General features: G+C 37.7%; 2 protein-coding genes across 6 annotated transcripts in view; both read left to right on the top strand.

Moving 5' to 3' along the window:
* Positions 1-39: 39 nt before the first annotated feature.
* On the top strand, positions 40-14,887 carry LOC107273915 (ubiquitin-conjugating enzyme E2 Q2). 4 transcript variants are annotated; one of them, XR_001539359.2, is made up of 12 exons: positions 41-349; positions 1,781-2,128; positions 2,224-2,383; positions 2,493-2,644; positions 2,743-3,040; positions 3,297-3,389; positions 6,285-8,820; positions 11,353-11,569; positions 13,063-13,173; positions 14,030-14,202; positions 14,353-14,573; positions 14,674-14,887. XR_001539359.2 is itself a non-coding variant. In XM_015752549.2 (6 exons), the coding sequence occupies exons 1-6, from the start codon at positions 188-190 to the stop codon at positions 3,326-3,328; spliced, it is 1,152 nt and encodes a 383-aa protein (XP_015608035.1). In that variant the 5' UTR covers positions 41-187; the 3' UTR covers positions 3,329-5,578. The 4 variants fall into 4 exon arrangements, 2 of the variants coding, with proteins under 2 accessions (XP_024946968.1, XP_015608035.1); XR_001539368.2 differs by lacking the exons at positions 6,285-8,820; positions 11,353-11,569; positions 13,063-13,173; ... (1 more) ...; positions 14,353-14,573; positions 14,674-14,887 and adding an exon at positions 4,911-6,128; XM_015752549.2 differs by lacking the exons at positions 6,285-8,820; positions 11,353-11,569; positions 13,063-13,173; ... (1 more) ...; positions 14,353-14,573; positions 14,674-14,887 and having other exon boundaries at positions 3,297-5,578.
* A 1,742-nt stretch (positions 14,888-16,629) lies between these two features.
* The window catches only part of LOC107273916 (peroxidasin), a 129,841-nt gene continuing 123,623 nt past the window's right edge, over positions 16,630-22,847 (top strand). Inside the window, exons 1-2 of one of the 2 annotated variants that reach the window (XM_025091201.1) lie at positions 16,630-16,711; positions 17,166-18,345. The gene's annotated coding sequence lies outside the window, so the exon portion shown is untranslated. Of the gene's footprint in view, positions 16,737-17,165; positions 18,346-22,847 lie in introns of both variants that reach the window. The other variant, XM_015752550.2, reaches the window with a different exon arrangement.

The following is a 22,847-nucleotide window of genomic DNA, read 5'->3' as shown; positions in this document are numbered from 1 at the left end:
CAGGGTCGAGCAAAATGCTTGCTACGCCATCTCGGCCGAGCGGTGACGGAGCCGTACGAAGTTTCAGTCGCGGTCGCCATTTTCTCTGGGAGTCATCGGTTCGCCGTGTTTCCTCTCAGCCAGCAGTGTTTTTTTGGGCGAAAGAGCCGCCGAAAATCTGGGCCATCATCGCGCGGCCGTACCCCAAATGGCTTGCCTGAACACCCTGAAACAGGAGATCAAAACCCTCGAGTCCGTCTTCCCCAAGAGCCATGAAAGGTTTCAGATAATGTCCGCGAGTGTGGACGAGCTCAGCTGCAGGTTCGTCGGTAAAAATGGGAAGAAGTATGAAATTCACGCCAATATCACAGTAAGTGTGCTAACCATCGCTTTGGCTTTAGACATTAAGAACTTATGGCATTGTCTACGTTGTGATTTACTGCTGACGCCGTTTCTGAGGCCCGTTCCTTAATCGTCTTCGACAGGACAAAGAAACAATAACACGAGTGTTGTTATTTCGAATTTGACAACGATTCTGATAAGCGATATGGATGTCTTTGCGTTCTTGTGTGGATTTCGTGATTTCTTAAGAAACATCCTGACACCTGGGGATGTTTCGCTTATGACTGTCCTTTGCTGCTTGAGTTAGGGGATGTAGATGAATCAATGCTAGGGCTAGAGGTCAATGCATGCTTTGAGATTGTGATCCTTGTTACAATATTTATCCACTTAATATTCATTTACAAGTATCCGAGACAGAGATCAGTATAGATGCTATTTTACTTTTTTTACTGTTTTACGTCCCTGTGCAATGTTTGTATTAGTTTCTTGCTTGGAGATGTTCATGTTATTGTTTGTTTGTAATTGTAAGGATCGTCTTGGTTTGGTACTCGAATAATACTGATCTTCAAAAGATTAATTCGATATCAAAGTAGACTTTGTTTTGTGTGTCTTTAACTATTGTGGTTATTTGCAGTATTTATAATTGAACTTATTTATACAATTGCTATAGGGTATCGACATTCTTATAATGAATCATTAAACTCATTTTAGAATATTAATGTTAGTAAGGTGATCCCATTGTCCTTTCTTGAAAGAATGCGTGGTCTGTGTAAAGCAATTAATATCTTCTCGTATAACATTTGCGGTTCGTTGTGTGTAAGAACATTAATCGTAGCTCCTCTGTCTATTTTTGCCTGAGGTGATACTTGAATTAATATTCTATGTGTGCTTTCTATTTGCATGTGTTCTTAATGTATATATTATTTATTAATAATAAAAATGTCAACTGATTATTGTTCTCATATATATTTTGTTTAGGTTTGACAATATAAAAAGCTCATCTGAGTGTATTTTACTAATTTAAAATATCCAATGTACCAGTTATTGATTCACCCCTTCATTAGCATGTAAGTTTACTAAGCCACTGTCATATTGTTGTATTTCATCAGTCATTTTATAAAATCATTGTCATTATAAATAATACACAATAAGAGTGCATGGGATTCCAATCAGCGTTCAGTTACTGAAACAATCAGATGTCCCCACTATCGGTACATTTAGTTTACAAAGCATAACTAGTTTCGCATTACCCGCATTATATTGTGTGCTGACAATTCAAGAAATCACACAAACAATCAATAGTTTTCACCAGACTACAAGGATAAAACAATACATAATTCAGTAAGATAAGAAAAATATTTATATTAAAAACAATATTCATTCAATCCTTACACAAGTAGATTGATCATTCGGTACATAAAAGAAAGTGACTTCCATCTGTTGAACTGAATTTTTTTAGGAAACCTACCCGTCAACTCCGCCAGTGTGGTTTGCGGAATCGGAGGAGACGAGTGTTACGAACGCAGTACAAATTCTGAGTAACACAACCGGTCGTGACAACCACGTGATAAATCAGGTGGGAATTCTGCTGAAAGAATTATGCCGACTACACTCCTTACCAGAACCACCGGACGTGGAGAGGCTCAGAACGGCGTTGGATCCTCTGCGTCTTGGAGGTGCGGCCGCAGCTGTTGCGCAAAGAATGGAAGCAGAGGACGTCGAAGACATCGACGACGACGAGGAAAGCGAAACTGAGGAGGACCTTCACCTGGATATGGACGAGGGCGAAGCGAATGCCAAGAGTAAGGTAAAGATGATCAATGATGCGGATCCTCATTCACATCCAGGACGTAAGTTAAATCGTCTACGAGAAGGATGCTCACGAATGGCTGCGTAAAACAGGGCGAGGAAATGGATCTGGAGCACCTTGCGACGCTCGAGAGGTTGAGACAAAATCAGAGACAGGACTATCTAAAGGGTTCAGTTTCCGGTAGCGTACAAGCCACTGACAGACTCATGAAGGAACTCCGCGACATATACCGAAGCGACAGCTTCAAGAAAGGTTCGTGATCATTAACGGATTTCCATTTAGTCATAGAAATTCTTGGAAGACACCTTAGAGAGGAGAGGAGTAATTATATTGGAATCCTGGAGTTGGACAATTTTCACAGGAATGTATAGCATAGAGTTGGTGAACGACAGCCTTTACGAATGGAACATAAGGCTAATGTGCGTGGATCCGGACTCGCCGTTACACAACGACCTCGTCCTCCTCAAGGAGAAAGAGGGCAAAGACAGTATTCTTCTAAATATGCTCTTCAAGGTTGGTTCACACTTTTCAAAGACTTTGACTCTTTCGTGCTTAAAACTTTCCTAGGATTTCTTTCAATTAGCAGTACCTTTTTGGATTGTTCTCTACAGGAGACGTATCCGTTCGAGCCACCGTTCGTCCGGGTGGTGCATCCGATAATTTCGGGCGGATACGTTCTAGTTGGGGGCGCCATTTGCATGGAGCTGCTAACAAAACAGGGCTGGAGCTCGGCGTACACGGTTGAAGCAGTTATAATGCAGATCTCTGCGACGCTGGTCAAGGGCAAGGCGCGTATACAATTCCAGGGAACAGCCGGCGGCGGAAAAGTCTGCACAGGACAAGGCCAATACAGTTTGGCGCGTGCACAACAGTCATTCAAGTCCCTCGTTCAAATACACGAGAAGAACGGTAGGCAGTTTCGTTACGGTATTTCTCTTTTGTTTCCACGTGGACTACCGTTATTAACCGTTACTTTTTCTTTTCTATAAAAATAAATTCTTCTAAGTTTCCATGAGGATATAATTAGTTAAACTTAATTTTGGGTCTTCGTATACGAGGATAGAAACGGTTTGAAACTGTTTGAACAATTCGTTGGAGAAAGTATACGCGTTTTTTCTTTCCCCATAAAATACCATTGTTAAATTTTTCTTGTACATTGTTTCAGGCTGGTTCACACCACCGAAGGAGGACGGCTAATAATTGTATAGTGTGGAAGAACGACAATATGACGCGTGCTTACAGCTGAGACTTTAATTCGGTGTGTGCCCAACAAATAATCGTTACGATTAATGATTTGATACACAAAACACTAAATAATTTAAGATACTGAATTAATCATATACATAATACCCTCGATCGCTAAACGAAAGGAAAAGGAAAAGGGGAAAAAGAAGGAAAATATAAAAACGATTAAAAATGGCTGCCGCGCGCGAACAGTGCAAAAAGTGTGTCTCGTTCTGTTCGTATGCGTATTATATTATAGGCTCTGATACTTCTATTCGTTAGAATTCGCCATTAATCGCGAACCTGATTTCGCAAGTCGTTCCAATGAGAATCGTTTTCAAGCGAGGAGTGTGAACCTACAACCAATGTGAACGCGTGTCCTCCCGTCGTTATAATTTCGCGAATGGTTGTATGTACGCCTGTACATAGAGTTGCTTGTGCGAATTTCACCGTGAAAATTTGCCAAAACTCGTCGCAAACAAAGCAGAATGAACTTTTTGTGGCGATAGTGCTTCCTTGGTTTTTTTCGTTCCTGCCATTTTTCTCGCTAACATCCCCTCCCTCCCCTTTCGTTCCCCCCCTGCTCTCCATACAGTCGGACGGATATGTTGGTTCATTTCTGAAATACCATAAGTACTGGACTCTTGCGTTTGCAAAATTTGTTTGATCTTTGAACTTCGTCTTCAATTTTTGTTCTTTTATTTGCACGACAATTATTTTGTCTCTGTGTATGTATATATATGTTCATGTTCACATAAGATGTACCACCTGAAGTTGCTTCATTCTATATTAGCAATTAAATGACCGAACTGAGTTCCGTTAGTTTGCGTCAATTTTGAATGAGTGTATATATATAAACATATTTTAAAAATTAATTTTTTTTCTCGACACCAATTCTCGTCACTGAAAACGCACGCGGTCTCGTCGATTCCATTCATTTAGACATTTTCATTTGATTATCTACCAACCTGTCAATTTTTCTGTAATCACTGTGCTGCAGTGCCGGCAATGTGGGTGCTAAACAGGGACGTAATCAGCGTTCAGCGCGTCGCGTGATCATGAATATTAAATATCCAATTCGATTGATTATAAACGGTTGCGAACGCACGACGTCACAGTAGTGCTCGAACGTTTACTGTAAAACAAATCAATATCCATCCACCGATGGTACTTTGCGCGCGTGCGAATATTCCAATTTATTTTTGCTACAAATATTTTGCAATTTTTAGATGCGAACGGCGGGACCTGCTTTTAGTTTTACCCTTTACACGTCAAGCCTGCGAGAAACTTTGGTCAGCGATACAAAACGTTCGAGCTCCACTTACTGGATACATTCCGTTCGTTAACCGTAATGCAATTTATCTATTTGCTTCAGTCGTTTTGCAATAGATGGTAAATGAGAGAGAGAGAGAGAGAGAGAGCGAGAGCGCGTGTGCGTGAGTGTGTGTGTGAGAGAGAGAGAGAGAGAGACACTCCCCTCGCAATTTTCTTAAAGAAACAATCGTTCTCCGTCAGTTCACGATTAACCGGCTGTTTTTTTTTTACGTATTTTCAGGTACGAAAACAGTAGAGAGAACGTTTTTTCAATGATGGATATTTGCGAATACGAAAGAATTACCAAGCTTGAAGTAGGTATCCTACGGACATATTTGTGGCAAAACTAATAACGATTAAAAAGAAATAAAATGATATCCTTAAGTTTCCAACGACTGTTTGTAAGTTAAATATGTGCGCAATCTGGTGAGTTGAGTAATTGATGTGATTGTAAATTCCTTGTTTATAGCGTGGGACACGATTAAGACGGGAGACGGGACCGATCGAACATTCTTGAGCTGAGGCTTAAAACTTTATTGACGAAGAGGGGCGCTTCCACGCGCCTTAAGGATCGTTGTAAAAAAAAAGATGTCGTACGCCCTTCTTCCTCATGCAGTTTAGAATGAAACCACCCCCCATAAATTAAAAAAAAAAAAAGGAGAAAAACGATAGATTCTTCTATGTTTCTCGCGTCTTGTCTTTGTATCTGCTGGTATATTTTTTATACATTTTTTTTTCTCTTATTTTTTCCTCATCTTTAATCTCGTCGGAATGTCGTTTTTGTTTTTTTTTTGATCTCGTCATCGGTCGTTCCCGTCCTCGACTCGTCGTTCGTCCCAGACAAGCCCACCCTTTGGACTCTAGATGTAGGCCTCTTATGCCGTGTTAAGTATACGATACGAAATTTAATTCTTGAATTTGATTTCGAGTGCAACGCGAATTGCGTCGAAGACACGAAGAGTCTGTCACGTGACCTTAATCAGTGCGCATGCGTTAAGAGAGACAGAGGAAACGAGAGGAACGACGTAAAAGTTTATACACGAAAGCACTTTGGGATTATGAAAATATTTTTTTTTGCATCTCAAAATCCACTCAATGCCTTTCCGATCGATCGTGTCTTTCTTAATGATCATTGCGACAAGGTGTACACTACGTCTCTTCGTTCCTCTGCTCGCGATTCTAGCCTGTCACCTGTCTCAACCTGTTTCCTATTCACCTATCCATTCATTCGGATTAACACTTAACCTAACTTCTATCTACTTATATATTTACCTGTGCATCATCCCTTAGTCGGTCGTACATGTATACTTTAACCTAACCTAACCACAAATCACTAGACAGTATCACCATCTCATCATCGATCTATAAGCTTAGGATTATCCCCGCGGACTTACACCTATCCCAATGTATACTACCATTTATTGATTTGAAGTTAAAAAAAAAAGAAATTTTTCTAGTATAACATTATATTTTCTCTCTCAAACCAGAATTTTCGTATTAGTTTATGTTAATTATTATTTAGGAGAACGCTATGAAAATAAAGATTTTAATAAATAAATAGTAAAAAAAGAAAACGAAAAAAAAAACCAATTATATTAATATTGTGTGTATTCAGTTGGCGCATACTTGCTTCACCTGAGAATCTTCGCTAAGGCTGTTTTCTTCTGATCAACGGAAGTCACGGATCCCGGTACGGAAATACGATCTGGAAATAATGACACGGAGGAAGCATCTCGGCATTGACCCTCCTTCGCAAGAAATAGATTGTGCGAAATCGTAAGGAGCTTCTCTTGCACAAGCTGTCCGAACGACGCCATCCACTTTAACGGGGCTTTGCCCGTCCTGAATCATTCATAAATTGTGCATCAGGGCGATTATGGCTGACACGCGTAGTCCTCCACTTCATTCCCATCCCTTAACGCTACGGGGTGCCAACGAGAGACTGCTCCCTAGTGGATGAGACGGCTCAAAAGAAAATTATGCCTTCCATTCTTTTCCTCCATCTACGACATTGGCCGAGGATAAAATTCAAAATTATCACCTGCACAGGGGGACTAAGCCAATTTTTTTAAAAGGGAAGGAATAACAGGATAATATTTTTTTTTACCTATCGTCTCTATGATACCATCGGTATATGCATATTCTATAAATACCTTTCATCATTAATCCATATGATTTTACAGTGACAGGAGACAAACACTGATTGCCTTCGATCAATCCATTTTAATGGCCTCCACTGGAATATGGAAATAAATGAAAGTCAATTTACCAAGTGTTCGTTAGCGGCACGCATAACTTCATCACTAGTGAAACCAATGCAGGATCCTATTGTGCGCATCGTTCATATAACTAAGTTAATGCGTTTCCCATATTGCTACTCTGCCTGCTTGTGTATTTCCCACGGGAACGACCTAATGTACTATATTCATGTAGAGATAACGTGTACCTAAGCACGCCCTGGTCAGCATATATGATTCGCATTTGATACATCTAATAGACGAAGCAAGTTCTGTTGGTACTATAAATACATATTATACGTATCTATAGGGTTGGTATAGGGGTACCTATCTGGTGACATAGGTTAGCTACCATTGAAACGAGAAATTCCCATTGCGAAACCATTAATTTACTCATTATCGCCGTTTCTCTAATTAACCGTTACACCCGGTGCAGTCACAATTCTCTAAGACGATTCTAATCAGCTTGCGTTATGTCACCTGTGATACTATACGAGTCCATGAGAAGTTGAATCGCCAGGATCCCAAATCAGCTCAGTACCAAATGTGTATCAAGATTTTTGTAAGTTTTTTTATCGTTTTTCTTTTAGGCGAATATCGGACGTACGGGACATCGACTGTGGCGCCTCTAGCGGTAAAACTCGGCAGAGCAAATCAATTCTAGACACACGGTGACCCGACGAATATGGCTACTTGTAAAGTTTTACGCGGATCCTTTGCTACTTTTAGCATGACTGTCGACTATAGAATTCAAATTTTTAAGGTTACCTAACCTTCCTTCCTGTCCACAATAGAAAGCTTTTACGATTCGCCTTGAGCCCCACGGGGATCTTTATGGCTGGCAATTCTGAATCAACGATACGTCTCCGTCGTGTCACGTGGATTTTGATTGTTTGCTCAACCCTTCGCCCCAAGGGGCTGTATTGTTTGGACGAGACAGGATTGCGGATTTATATTTTCGCAATAAAGAAAAAGAGAAAAGAAAATTGTTCGCTCTTCTGAGTTTCGGTTCGGAGTCGATCTGGTTCTTTGGCAAAATTAGTTTCTCATTGGGTTTAGTCGTCTCGCGAATTATTCATGAAAAATTAACAGATTCATCATCCTTTCAGTCGCCACGTGTATATATATATAGTTATTTAACGCTAGAGGGGTGGGATTTCAGAAAGCTTTTTTTTATCCATTTTCATCATACTTATCAGTCTGTTTATACTCTCGGGAATTTACCTTCCTGCTGAATGACTCTTCAGAATTTTGTTGTGCCATTAAAAAATCAGAGCCAGTAGTCAACTATAAAAAATGCAGTTGGTAAAAGTCAGACAACTATTGTACGAGTGCCATTTCACTTCAACTCTTAACTTACCCCTCGCGTCTGGTCGTGCAGAATTTTTAAACCGAAGTGTCACAAAAATACAAATAAAATTCGCTTAAAATTCTATCGACGACTAAAAACCAAAAGCAATGGTAATCAAATATTTGAAGTCTTTATATTTCATTGGCACGGTATATCATAAAATTGAATTACCGATATCAATATTTTTACTTTTCAGTTTCTGACTGTCCGGATACTCAATGTTTATCGCTACTCTATGTACAGCACTCGTCTAGTTATCGTACAGATTTCATGATAACATGTTACTGTTCGTATCGGGCTCTATATCGATTTGTCGAAATGGCACGATTTGTCCGTTACAATTTCATATACACGGATCTTTTGTAGTCTCAAATTGTTACGACCCTTAAGGATTGAAAGTACCCCTAATTTCGATAGAAGTCGAGTACTATAGCTACACGCAAGGCAGTCACTGTCCATTTTGGTTTAGCGACACGAATACAGCCGGGTATCTTGAATTACTCTCGTTTCCCTTGGATTTATCGAAGTGCTGGATTTGGCTTTATCGACGGGATCGTAAAGAGGTAAGTAGGTAACAGGCAAGATATATACAAAGGTATATACTGTGTATATATATATCGGCAAGGTGGTGCCGCCAGTTACGTGTTCCGATACTCGAATCCTCTGGGATTACAATTATCGATACGATTAATCCATCTTAAAGGACTTGGAGGTCCGGCATTATAAGATGCCGTTTTAATTTCTTTTTAATGGAAATTCATCTTTTTGTATATTCACCTATATTTTGTTTTATATGAATTTTTATGCTTTTACATAATCACACACGAGGTACTTTCGATGCTAGTTTAACAACTGTGACCAATTACTGAATTGGTCCATTTTACTTTTACCGTGCTGTAACTTCTCTGAATGTGAGTTTATTGGTAATAAATGCGAAAACCGCAAACGTGAAGGGAATATAGAATATACAGGGTGTCCTAAATTTCATGCACTTTCAGGGTATAGCCGTGTTCGGTAGACGTCAAATTACTCGTAACAGGGTTTTTTTGGATCGAGCGATCATATTTTCTCAGTTTAATTGAAATTCGACAATTTTCCTTTGGTCGAGAATTAAATGGATTTTTGATGTATACTTAATTTCCTTCATTATTTCAAATTTTCTATTTATCATTGGTGATTATTATACGTCATTATTGACACTGTATGTATCATTGTTCTGATTTGTATTGAAAATTTATATATTTTTAACGTTATGTGACAGTTCGATACTATACCTGATTGGTGGAATAATATGTATTTTAAAATGATGCAATTCTTTTTTTCAGCTTTTTTTCTTTTTATACGAGCTTTTTTCTTACCTTGTACCGTGCAAAGGGACTTATACGATATACGATCCTCCCAATATATCATATTTCATATAAATGCATACTGGAGAAATATGAAATATCAATTAGACAGGTTTGAAATATTTGATTAATCAAAATCCAGTAAAAGATAATCTAATCAATGTAGATTGATTATTTAATTAAATATGTTATTTTTTTTTTGTATACGTTCTATATTATACTAGGTCGTGAATAATTAAAAGCGAATCAGTATAAGGGTCTTTTATTGTAGAATCGAACGAACAATATAAAATTTTACATTTTGTGTAATACATTGAAAAGTAATAGGACTGTAGTGTGATTCTAAAAGCCTGGACGGAGCTGCTACCAGTATCTTTAGTACTTTCGAGTATGGATCGTTCTGGTAAAATGGAAATGAGCCCAAAAACATTACTGAATTGTTTATTACTCGGCAAGCGGCGCCGAGCCAATTTCCTCGTAATACCATAGTTTCTCGAGTATTCAGACTTGTGCCATACTATTTATTATAATTTCGTAGGAGAGTGTGCTTATAAATTTGTTTCCCTGACCACGATAAAAACGTTAAATGCATCAATTTATTTTTTTTGTACGAAAAAAAAAAAAAAAATTGGTAAGCCTACCTAATCGTCCAAAAAATATTTTCGGTCGCATCCGCTTTCTTTGATTTCGTATAGATATATTTTTTAGCACTTTTTTGGATTTCGATAATTTTGCGATCGCTTTGTCATTAGAAACCGTATGATTATGGATTAATTGAAATTTTATGAGTTAGACACTGTCTCTGCCTTTTTGATTTTTGAATTGTCACTTGACGTCTCCTTTTCGTTCGTTCCCATTTTCTATTTCTTCTGGTTTTGTCTCAGTTTGTACACGATACACTGTTATGCCATTGTCTCCCTGGAATTGCTTATTTCTTGCACGGTTGAGTCAGTTAGCTGTCATGGCGGCTGAGCTAGTAGCTAACCTCCTGCTCTGTGACTTCCTGTCAGGTGATCGAAAACCAATTCAAGGTTAGTGTCTGACTTAAGTCTGACAACTGCATCTCCATCCCCTATAAACCTGTAAGACAACCTCCTTTGAGTTCAGCTTTACATACAATAAATGGGCGAGGTGAAAGAATAATAAAAAATGTAGAGTGGATGAAAGTGATAAAAAGACAAATAGTACAAAAATTCAAAAATCTTTTGTCATTCATACAAAAAGTCATCGTTTTGGCTCGACCAATTGAGGGGACTTTTGAATTAAGGGATGATGGTTTTACGAATATTTTTTTAACTAGTTAACTGGTAATGACGCATATATGCACAGAAAATTTTTGTGCAAAAACTAATAATGACGCATATGTGTGTATATTTGATATTTTGACAAATTTTAATGAATTTTGATGAAACTTGGCATGGCTGAGTTTTTTGGGTCGCTTATTACGAATCTGGACTGAAAATTGCGAAATTCAAAATTACGTTCTCAAAATGGCATGCCGAATTCAAAAAGCCAGTCGATTCGGATAAAACTCGGTACTCGGTAGCTGTTCAAGGTCACCGATCACAAATCTGAACTCAAAATTGGAAAATTCACAATGGCGAGTTCGGACTCTGGTTCAGTGATCCAAAAAACTTATGGATGGGTTTTCATGTGAAATACGGAATTATCGGCTTCTACCAGTTATCCCACAAAACGTGGATTTCGGGTAAACCGGTTAACTGATTAAAACCACAAATGATCTTGCAGATGTGCCAGGTGCGAATGCGAAGATCGCGTGAAATACGTGAAGGAAGTTTGAAACGATGACAGAAGGAGACGAGGATGGTCCAAAATGAGTGAGGCTGTTATGGGATGGCTAAAGAGAGAAAGTGAACATAACCTACACCCCAGTGCGCAGTCTGTTTAATTAGTGAACAAATTAAATGCCAGGACAGCCACATCCGACATGGTTGCGCAATTAGAGGTATTATAAATTAATTATAAAGCCGAGGGGCCCGCTAGTTTTGTGGAATTCAATCTCGGAATTGTCTGGCGGTTCTCTGGCGTGGTCGCCAAATGGATGCCAAACAACTTACCCCTCGGAAACAAAGTCGAAATCCTTTTGCGAATGGTCGAGCTCGTTGCATTCGAATTCGCAGGCTCGGGGGAATTTACATTCCTGGTTATGCAGTTGATTGTACAGTAAGTGGGCTGCTGGTCATGGGCCACTTTTGTTACGTGTTAGGCAAATTAAATGGCTCGAGCGGTGAATAACAAAGTGATGAACGGAGAACAAGCTGCGGGGTTGTAATAGACACACGGAGTGCTTTTGGATCGTTTAGTAAATTTTATTTTACGTTTACATTTTTCATTTATCACTACTAATTGAGCTGTGTTCCGAAAATGATGTAAATCGCCACCAGCGTTTTCCCTTTCATCTCTGTTTCAGGATTTTCGGGTAGGTTGAATCTGTGGTAGTGACACTATCTCATCGACCCTTGCAAACTATTAATATGGCCGAAAGTTCGTCTGTTAGTTACGGTCTTACTGGTCCATTTGCAGCTTCATCATCAGGAATTAGAAATTTGATCGTGAGTTTTGGGCCCCGAAGAGAGATACGATTTTGAAGATGATTAATTTTTTTTAATTTCTTCTTAATAAATTAGCAGCCTTGGCAACCGTAGTAGTCTCGGCTTTCCTGATAGCCTTATTTTTATTTTTTATATATTAAATATTAATTAACATAATTTCAATACGATAAAGCAATTAAGTTTTTTTCAATAAGTTTCCTCGCACTTTAATCAAAAAACTTTAAGTACAATCGAGTTAAGTGAATTTCGAATCACGTGGAATTTGCCTAATTACTACTGTATTTCACGAAATTATGTAAAATCATATTTAGGTATAATTAAACACTGTTTCATCTCTCGTCATAATTTCATTTTGAATATCAGAATTTTAGAAGCAGTCTCAAAATTCCCACGCCTTTTGTATTTTGTGGAAAAAACAAACGTACCAACTGAACAAAAATTAAGTAACAAGTTCATCGATTTACAAAATCCTTAATCCTCCCAGTTATCTGCGTTCTGGAAACATCTTCGCATCCACGTTAGCATTACGATTAAGCATACAGCCAACTTGACGGAGACTAAATTTTTTTTGATTACACATATCAAATCAAAATTCATAAAAAACCTTGCGCTAAAATTATCCCAAGTCATTCTTCACTGCCAATAATGAAATTCACTAAATTTGATGTTGACAGAATAAAAAAAAATTTTGATCCTTCACCATCAATCCATCAGGCATCCTTGTTAAATAGTAAAAAACACAATTTATATTATAATCACTATCCATATTCGTATCCACGAAAATTGTTCTGCCTCCACCGGCAACGATAAAAAAAAAAATAAATAATTTTACTGATAACATTTTTGTATCGTTGGAATCTTTTTTTTTTCTTATACAATTTTTCAGATTCTCCCGGATACCAATTCAGGATACAAAGCTATTAAGTGAAACAAACGACTGACAGCACCTGTTGATACTTCGCTAACCGCTATCCACTCAGTGTAACACGTATGAAACGTATGTACATACTTGCACGTGTTTACATCCTCTTTACCAATAGCTTCTACTATTCCGTATAGCTCATTTAACACGATCCCAGAAGTTCGATGGGTGGTTGGTATAGACTAGCCAAAAAACTACCCTTCGCGCCAGTTAATTCAACGCCCGTGAAATCAATGGGATAATATAATCAGTCAGGAATCGGATTGAGCATCATTGTTGACTGTTGAAGATAGCAATGCAAATTGCATGTTAATTCGTAAAACTGTTTCGATTATTCACGACAATCGAATTATACTGTTGAATCGATAGGTACCTATCCACCCAACTCCTCTTTACCAGCTTAATCAATGTAAAAATTTGATGCAAGTATTAAGCTCGAATTTTCGTGGGGAATTATTATTTTGAATATTCATCAGATATTTTGGCGAGGATATTCAGGAAGAAAATTTATTATTAACTGTAATAGCTGGGGGATATTATTTTTGATTTAATTTGAATAGTAGTCGTGTTTCATTGATTGGTCGTTTAGTTATATTTAATTAAGTTGTCAACTGTCAGTCATATTGATTTTTTTTTATTTATATCAATCCTGCTAACTTTTTGTACTTTTTTGAATTTTTCATCGAATACGACGTGTGTGATCGATTATTACGTGGGTTCTTGCCGAAAAGTTATATTCATGAAGTTACGCACGTGGCGAATCTATTGTTACTTTGACAGCTGTCAAAGACGCTGATAAATCAATCGATACCCGAGACACTGACTAGCTGAATATTGATGCGGGATAATTAATTTAGTCCTTTTTTGATGTTAAGCAGAGAGGAAAATATATTTTGCAATTTGATTTAATATCTGAAATAATATTTTTCAGAAAGTTTCAAGAGGCTGAGGGTATTCCGTGGTATTTTACTTAGCCAGCGAGAGGTGACGTCATTCGAGAAATTCCTTGAAAATAATTCAAATACTGTTTTGCCAAATTGGTCGTATTTGAAATCGTCGCACGAAGGACCGAAACATTATTTTCGTAACGGAGTATCAAAATAGGTAAATTTTTATCCAATCAGCATAATCTATATTTCAATTATTTCAGTTGTGCATTATGAATCGGTTTTAGAAAAATGTTCAATTTTAAGTTTTATACTGTCTTTATTTCATTAAATACGAAAGATTTCTGGAATTATATTTAATTCACAGAGATATTATTTTCATTCTTCGTTTTGGCCTCTGGCGCAGTGTACGGTTACATTTTTGCTTTCGCAATGCTTCGGGCAAACATATCTGAAAATTGTACACAGTCTAAAAGTAACCAGTAACGGCAAAATGTGTTGCACCGAATTTAAGGATCCGTCTGACGTGACACTAATAGACGCGGACAAAAGACACTCCGGGAAACCGAAGCCGCCGATTGATGGAAGGTGAGTGGGTACCAGTTTCAAAAGAAATTTTCTACCTGAACTTGCATAGTATTATGCGAAACCCATTTGAATATTCAGAAGCCTAATTTTTCTATTTTAGTTGACGATCAGGAAATAACAATTTTTGATCATATTTGGCCCGGTTTCAATACTACGAGGATTAATATTTCTGCATTTACTAAGATGGTCTAAGATGGAGAGAAGGAACCGTTGGACCCGTAAGTATACGGAGAAATGAAAATAAAGTTTATAAACTTTTTGAAAAAAAATCAAAAACCTGATTAAACTGTGCCTGCTGCTCGTTTTCTTGTTGAGATTTTTAATGAAGGTGGGTGTGTGAAGTGGGTGTTTTTAAAATAAATATAAAAAGGCCTCTACCTTAATGGCGTCTCTGGCTCGGGACTATGCCTGGAGTAACGAGAATTGGTATAAGCGATATAATGGTCTCAAAAATGATGAAGTATTTAATATAAAGTTAATGTAGCTTGCTTGCGAAAGACTGATCGATGCTGCCCATCAATCAGTTCCCCTTCTGCTTATACTTGAGAAGGTGCCACCTCCGTACACCTTCTTCATCCTCCATATCTTCAACCTTATTTCTCTTGTTATTTTTTCTTCCTTCTTTTCTCAAACGTGAAACGTAAAACCTTGACGAAATCATCATCCCATCGTGATTCACGTCTGTCAGTCAAGATGCTCTGGGGCAATAATTAATTTTGAGAAAGTGTCCGCGACACAACTTTTCGAGAGTTTTAAAAGTCAATTTTACAGAATTTTACGTGCTTATTTTTCAAATAAGATTTCATCAATTAATCATCCTTTGTTCGATTACTCTTAGGATTATTAAAAAGTAATAAGAAACTTGATTAAGCATCCAATAAATATATTTCGAGCTGATAATCAAATTTTATTTATTTTCAAACTACAAATTTCAGCTGTATCGCCCTTATCGTTTCTACGAGATATAATTTTTTTTTCAAAATTTCTAACAAAATATTTTTAACATCGTCAGAGGATCGCTTAACTACGTTAATCGTCTTTATCGGAAGTCAGCTACCCGATATCCAGTCAGTCTAAATTCGATAATTTCATATAAACTTGATCCTTCACCTGTTTTTTCTATCTTTTTCGAAATAAGTCCAAAACATATTTATTCATATAAAATAAAAACCAATTCGTCCATCTCTTTCCGGTATTCACAAAATATTCATTGTTCTGTGGTAACTTTGATGCATCCTTTCATTAATTAACAGTAGTTGCCCCACTAATATACAGGGCTTTCAAACGTCTGTATAATTCATCCTATGAAATTCCACTAGCGCAATATTTCCTCTCAAGAAACAGAGAGAACAATCAGATTGCTACGAATAGGAAACACACAGGCAGACGCCATTTCGAAGCCCCGAAGGCTTCAACAGTTCTCGTTCTCGTCTTGTCGGTGGGATACGTGTCCTTCCAGTTCGGTGATCAAGTCACTATGCAAATCAACGTTTCTGCTTTCGTCATATCAAACATCCAGCGGACTACAGTTGCGTACGAGAGGTTTGGCATCGATGGAAATCCGAATTCGAGACGGAAATGAATCTCGAACGTTAGTTCGAGTTTATACAGTAAATTTCATCGTTTTGACGCAAAGTTGTTTGCTAGAAAAAAAGCGAGTATAAAGTGACAAGATAACTTTAGGTAATCGATATAATACAAGTATAACGATATAACCAGTGAATATATCAGATCGACGTATTCGCGATTATATTTAAAATATATCATTGTATCGAGCAATATGACGAATATATTGGAATTTTGGAAATTTAAAAATATTATATAATTTTGATAATAATATATTTTTATATAATTTATATAATTTGAATAATATTCTTTGGAAGCTTTACAATTTTTTAATTTTTACTTATATCGCATATAAGATCGGCTTGTCTCCTAGTGTCGCGGCTATAAACTCAAGTTAGGGGATGAAAGAGCTTCGGGCGACAAGGGTAGCCAATGCGTCGACGTGATGCGCTGTAGCTTTTGCCGCGGTACTCGGCAGTCCTTTGGCGAACCCCGTAACAGGCAGCAAGTGGGATAGAAGCCCAGAGCTTTTCTATCGCGAGCTTTTAATCGTCCGCGCTTTTGAATTTGGAGTGAATATTTTTTAATTCTTTGCCCGTATGTTTTTCACAGCGCCCTTATCCGGGGGATTAATGCGTGACAATTTAAAGGGATGAAATTAGAATTTTTTTTTTCAACCTCCAACATTTCTTACGGATCCCGTAGAGTCAGTGACGGTTTGGCCGTCGCTGCGGACGGAAGCACGGCGCGAGGATTTATTTTGAAACGCGCTATATCTTATTTATATGGATTTAGACGGTGACTCGTCGTTCCAACGATTCATCCCTTATTAAATTGTACAGGGTGATTTTTTTCACACGCGACCATTTCGTGCAATAATTATAGATTGTGGATGCTGGAGCTTTTTTTTTTTGGCAAATTAATTGCGTTTCGTGCGGCCTTTTTTTTTATTGTGAAATTTTGAACGCTTTTTGGTATACAGTGCAAGGTGTCGATGTCTATATTTTTTTTGGAAATTTCTTACAGCACCGTGTCACTGCGAGACGCTCGTAGACACTTGCTGGAGAATTTCGGAAAATTTTATTCTTGTGATAACCGATAATCAATTTGAAAATGTTTAAACAGTCTTGTATAATCTTACGAATTGATATCTTTGAATGAATTTATAAAAAAAATGGAATATAAAATTCAATTACGTGTGCTTGAATGATATTAAACGTTAATTTGTAATTTGAACTCCAGTGATATTGGGTCACGCCCACTTACCTTATCATCAAAGTGACGGGAATGACATTTTATAATAGTGATTAAACATTCTCTCGTCATCTCTTGACACATTAATATTCCAATTAAGGACAATGCGTAATTAGAAATTGAATTTCTCTCTTTTCGCAAAATTATCAAGTAACAAACGTTTTCGCGATAACGCAAATTAAACGGTGCGAAGGGAAAGATATAATAAGAAAATATATAAAGAACATTATAAAAAAGTTAAAAAAATATTATATCAAAATTCGAATTTTCGAAAATAACCCATACGATACATTCTATCGTACAGTTTGTGCAGTTCAGTGTGATACGGAGCTTCATGGTGTGTCGTAAATAAAAAATTAAAGGACATCTCATTAAATTTCTTACAGCCCTTTGGAAAAATTTCGATTCGTGTAAAATAATACACGTAGAGGTATATTTGTTAAATCGTGCGGGTAGATTTTTTATTTTATAATTAAAATTTAATCGAGATCGTCAATTAAAAGAAAACCCTAAAATTCTTTACGCGAGATACAAACCAAAATTCAAATCGATCCTGCAGTGTGGGGGGCCCTTTATTTTTATTATTTTTACGGTGAAAGGTAATTTTTGATATCGTGTCCGTAACGACGGTAAAGATCCGAGTGGCCGTAGGGATAAAAACAAGCTTTCAAGGTTTACCTCCTTCGTCCCAGAAAAAAAAGAAGAAAAAGAAAGAATCTAGGAAAAACGTGGGAATGTAGCAACGAAAGGGAAAATCAGTGCTGGAAAAGTGTGAACGTTCACGTCGTGAACATGTTCGCGGTGAAAAGTTGGTGAACGTTGGATGCTCCAATTTGATTTAACGTAACTGGTGAATTGTGCGACCTACTGGCGACGTAGTTGTGACGTCACGTCGTACCGATAAGAGATAACAGACGTCAGCAAATTTACATCGTTTACCACAATACGTAGCGTGAGTAGCCATACAATATTATTTAAACGACATATATATATATACATATATATATATAAAAATAAATTAATTATATTTACCTTGAAAATATTTATTTATAATATCTGATAAATAAACGATTCGTGATAAATAATATAAATATATACAAAATATTCAAGTGTATAATATTTATATAATTTTTCTTTTTTTTTTGTAACATATTTAGTTTCTACTATACGGATGCTGAGTTCGTCTTCGCTTATCCTCGTTATCGTCTAATCGAGATATAGTATAGATAATGCAATATATACATATATACATGATACAGTTGATACAATTAATGATATATTTCAAGTATACCGTATATATCAAATATATCAGGTGTTTGCCCCGAGCTATTGAGAAACTTGAAATTTCGCACTACGTGCATAGATGCACCTATATTCCAATATCTATAGTATAATAGACTTTAGTATATCTATGTATAATTGCGTCACTCGTGAGCGGAATTTCTGCAGAGCACATCCGCGTTGGAATACGTAATGGTGCGTCTCGTTATTACGTTCCGTACCGGGAGAGATAGCCGTACGAAACCGCCACCCACCTAGCGAATCTATATCTATATATTTACGCATATATATTCAGGCAGATATATATTTCGCATATTCCCTACTTACGTGAAATATTCGCACCCGACCGATTCGCACGTAAGGCTCATCATTTAATTGCTAATACTATAGTTCCTGCCATCGCGGCTGGGTTATACGACCATACTATAGATGGCTGATCCAATTGATTAAGAATTAATTGGTCGAGCCCGATGCGATAAATTATTCCAGTTTAAATTTCGAAATACGATTTTCTTGATATATGAATTTTCGCAGGTAATTTTTTTTTCGCGGGTTAATTTTCTCACGTAATTTTTTTGCAAGTTAATTTTCGCTTAGGGCTCGAAAATGGGGTAGCGGCCATGGGGTCGAGGGTTAATTTTGGCAAATGGAGGAACTTCCAATTCCTCTTGTACACGGGGGGTCAGATATATAGACTCGGGTCTGTGGAGTTTTATTGAATTTTATCGAAGCTGGCTTAAAGAGCCGAGGGTGATACGGATAGGGGATGAGAAGTGCAGTCTGCATTTAACCTCCAGGGGTTGGTTTCTCCTTCCATCCCCTAACAGCCCTGGCGGTGGTATCTCGAGTACTGACAATGAGTTCTCCAACCCTTCTAAGCGGTCGACTACTCACGCCTCGTAAATTCTCATCCCTTATACACTTCGTGGGTATATATATTTTTCTTTATCTTTTTTTTTTGTATCTTAAATAACACGGCGGGATTCAATCTAATTCCTTGGAGATTCCGTTTACCCCTTGGCGGAGGTAATTCGTTAATTTACACCCTTGCACCCTTTTGCTGTGCCGGATAGGGGTTGTTATTGGGCTTGGTTGGGGGGATGCTGCTCAGATTCTCTTTTGAAGCTTGACGGTATTAGCCAACTTGCTTCCTGGTATCTTTTGTCAAATGAATATCGATTCGTGTTACTATGTTACTTAGTAAAATTTTAGTTTTTGCACGTTGGTACGTATCGGGGTTTTTCTTTTTTGTTCTCTCTCCTTGGCGAAGGTAATTCGTTAATTTACAGACTTGCACCCTTCTGCTGTGCCGGATAGGGGTTGTCATTGGGCTTAGTTGGGGGGATGCTTTTCACATTCGTATTAGCCAACTTGCATCCTGCAAGGTATTTTTTGTCAAATGAATATCAATTCGTGGCTATTGGACTTTTGCTACGTTAACTTGTAAAATTGTATTTTTTGCACGTTGGTACGTATCGGGGTTCTTCTTTTTTATTCTCTCTCCTTGGCGAAGGTAATTCGTTAATTTACAGACTTGCACCCTTCTGCTGTGCCGGATAGGGGTTGTCATTGGGCTTAGTTGGGGGGATGCTTTTCACATTCGTATTAGCCAACTTGCATCCTGCAAGGTATTTTTTGTCAAATGAATATCAATTCGTGGCTATTGGACTTATACTATGTTACTTAGTCAAATTTTAGTTTTTGCACGTTGGTACGTATCGGGGTTTTTCTTTTTTGTTCTCTCTCCTTGGCGAAGGTAATTCGTTAATTTACAGACTTGCACCCTTCTGCTGTGCCGGATAGGGGTTGTCATTGGGCTTGGTTGGGGGGATGCTTTTCACATTCGTATTAGCCAACTTGCATCCTGCAAGGTATTTTTTGTCAAATGAATATCAATTCGTGGCTATTGGACTTTTGCTGTGTTACTTAGTAAAATTTTAGTTCTCGCGCATTTTTGTTGTTTCTCCTTGGCGGAGGTAATTCGTTAATTTACAGCCTTGCACCCTTTTGCTATACCGGATAGGGGTTGTTATTGGGCTTGGTTGGGGGGATGCTGCTCAGATTCTCTTTCGAAGCTTGACGGTATTAGCCAACTTGCTTCCTGGTATCTTTTGTCAAATGAATATCAATTCGTGGCTATTGGACTTTTGCTGTGTTACTTAGTAAAATTTTAGTTCTCGCGCATTTTTGTTGTTTCTCCTTGGCGGAGGTAATTCGTTAATTTACAGCCTTGCACCCTTTTGCTATACCGGATAGGGGTTGTCATTGGGCTTGGTTGGGGGGATGCTTTTCACATTCGTATTAGCCAACTTGCATCCTTCCTGGTATCTTTTGTCAAATGAATATCAATTCGTGGCTATTGGACTTATACTATGTTACTTAGTCAAATTTTAGTTTTTGCACGTTGGTACGTATCGGGGTTCTTCTTTTTTATTCTCTCTCCTTGGCGAAGGTAATTCGTTAATTTACAGACTTGCACCCTTCTGCTGTGCCGGATAGGGGTTGTCATTGGGCTTAGTTGGGGGGATGCTTTTCACATTCGTATTAGCCAACTTGCATCCTTCCTGGTATCTTTTGTCAAATGAATATCAATTCGTGGCTATTGGACTTTTGCTGCGTTACTTAGTAAAATTTTAGTTCTCGCGCATTTTTGTTGTTTCTCCTTGGCGGAGGTAATTCCTTAATTTACAGCCTTGCACCCTTCTGCTGTGCCGGATAGGGGTTGTCATTGGGCTTAGTTGGGGGGATGCTTTTCACATTCGTATTAGCCAACTTGCATCCTGCAAGGTATTTTTTGTCAAATGAATATCAATTCGTGGCTATTTGACTTTTGCTACGTTAACTTGTAAAATTGTATTTCTCGCGTATTGGTTGTTCTTTTTCGACGTGACGTTGGTATTAATACGTTTCTATGTCGGCGTCCCGACGCAAGTTCATGTATTTGCTTGCAAGTTTGTATTCTGTTAATCTCGTTCTTAGGATGTAAATGTACATAAACTGAAACGAAACGAATAAATAGCGGGTAGGTGATTGCGTTAGATACAAGTAAATTTTGTTATTGAATAATTAAATTAGAATATGTAGAACTGAGGTAGTTATTAGATTATTCGTGAAGGGATGTGCTGGGAAGAATACATTTTTTTTAATTAATGCATTTCAATTACATTTGATTAATTACAAATTTTATTTTACATTGGTCGAACCTCTTTTTAAATTTTATTTCGGGTTGACATTGTATAGGACCTTTTTAATTACAGTTGCTTTCATTTTTTTATTATTCATTTATTCAAGTTTGTTGTATGTTTCATCCCTCTGGGTATGCTGTAATTAATATTGTATTGGGGCAGGTCAGTTGGGTTTAGTTTCGTGGGGGATGAAACTGTCTTGTGTCTACTGGATATCGGGTTAATCTTGTTCACGGGTACAGACGCTGATAAGATTGATAAGCCAAAAGCTGGAATGTGTTTGGTCTTCATCCCTTAAAGATAGAGGGTGCCATTAAATGATACGTTATAGGTTTCACGATACGAATTTACATTTATAATAAAAAATAAAATTTTTTTTTGTGCATTTATCAAAAATCAAAATCTCCACGATCAATATCCTGACAATCATTTTTCTTAAATTACAAAATTTTTTAGTCACCAAAAAAAGCTTATTGGTTCACTCCATATATTTTCCACGTATGAAGCTAATTACTGGTAAGCTCGTGATTCAACGGACACTGAAATGCAGAGAGGGGGTGGGAGTGGGTGGCCTTTGGCCAGTAATACAGGTTGAACATATGGGATTCGACAATCGGGATTAAAAGCGGTTTACCCGATTTCGCAATTCGGACGAATGGTATCACCTGTGGGGGGTGGCAGGGGGGTCGAGGGGGTGCCAGGAAGTCCGATCTTGCGAGCCGAAGCGGATGAGGGCAGCGTAACTAATGAGAGTAATTAGAGATAATCGATATCGCACTGAAGTGGGCTAGTGGTGGTAGTTCCGTATGAGTATCCTAGGGGGAGGTTGATAGGGGTGAAACGAGAATAACCTGATAGTGGAAAGCTCTGATAAAAAATAACAACTATCAAGCGTACGAGAGAGCTTAACGGGGATAATTATTTGATGTAGTCGGATTATCCAAGATCGATTACAAATTAGAGTTAAGTACTTGATAGGCCGGGAGGG

This window comes from Cephus cinctus, unplaced genomic scaffold, assembly GCF_000341935.2.
Source record: "Cephus cinctus unplaced genomic scaffold, Ccin1 Ccin1_scaffold1878, whole genome shotgun sequence".
Classification (NCBI taxonomy): Eukaryota; Metazoa; Arthropoda; class Insecta; order Hymenoptera; family Cephidae; genus Cephus; species Cephus cinctus.
Note: the sequence above shows the minus strand (reverse complement) of the source record. Positions and strands in the feature narration are given on the sequence as shown.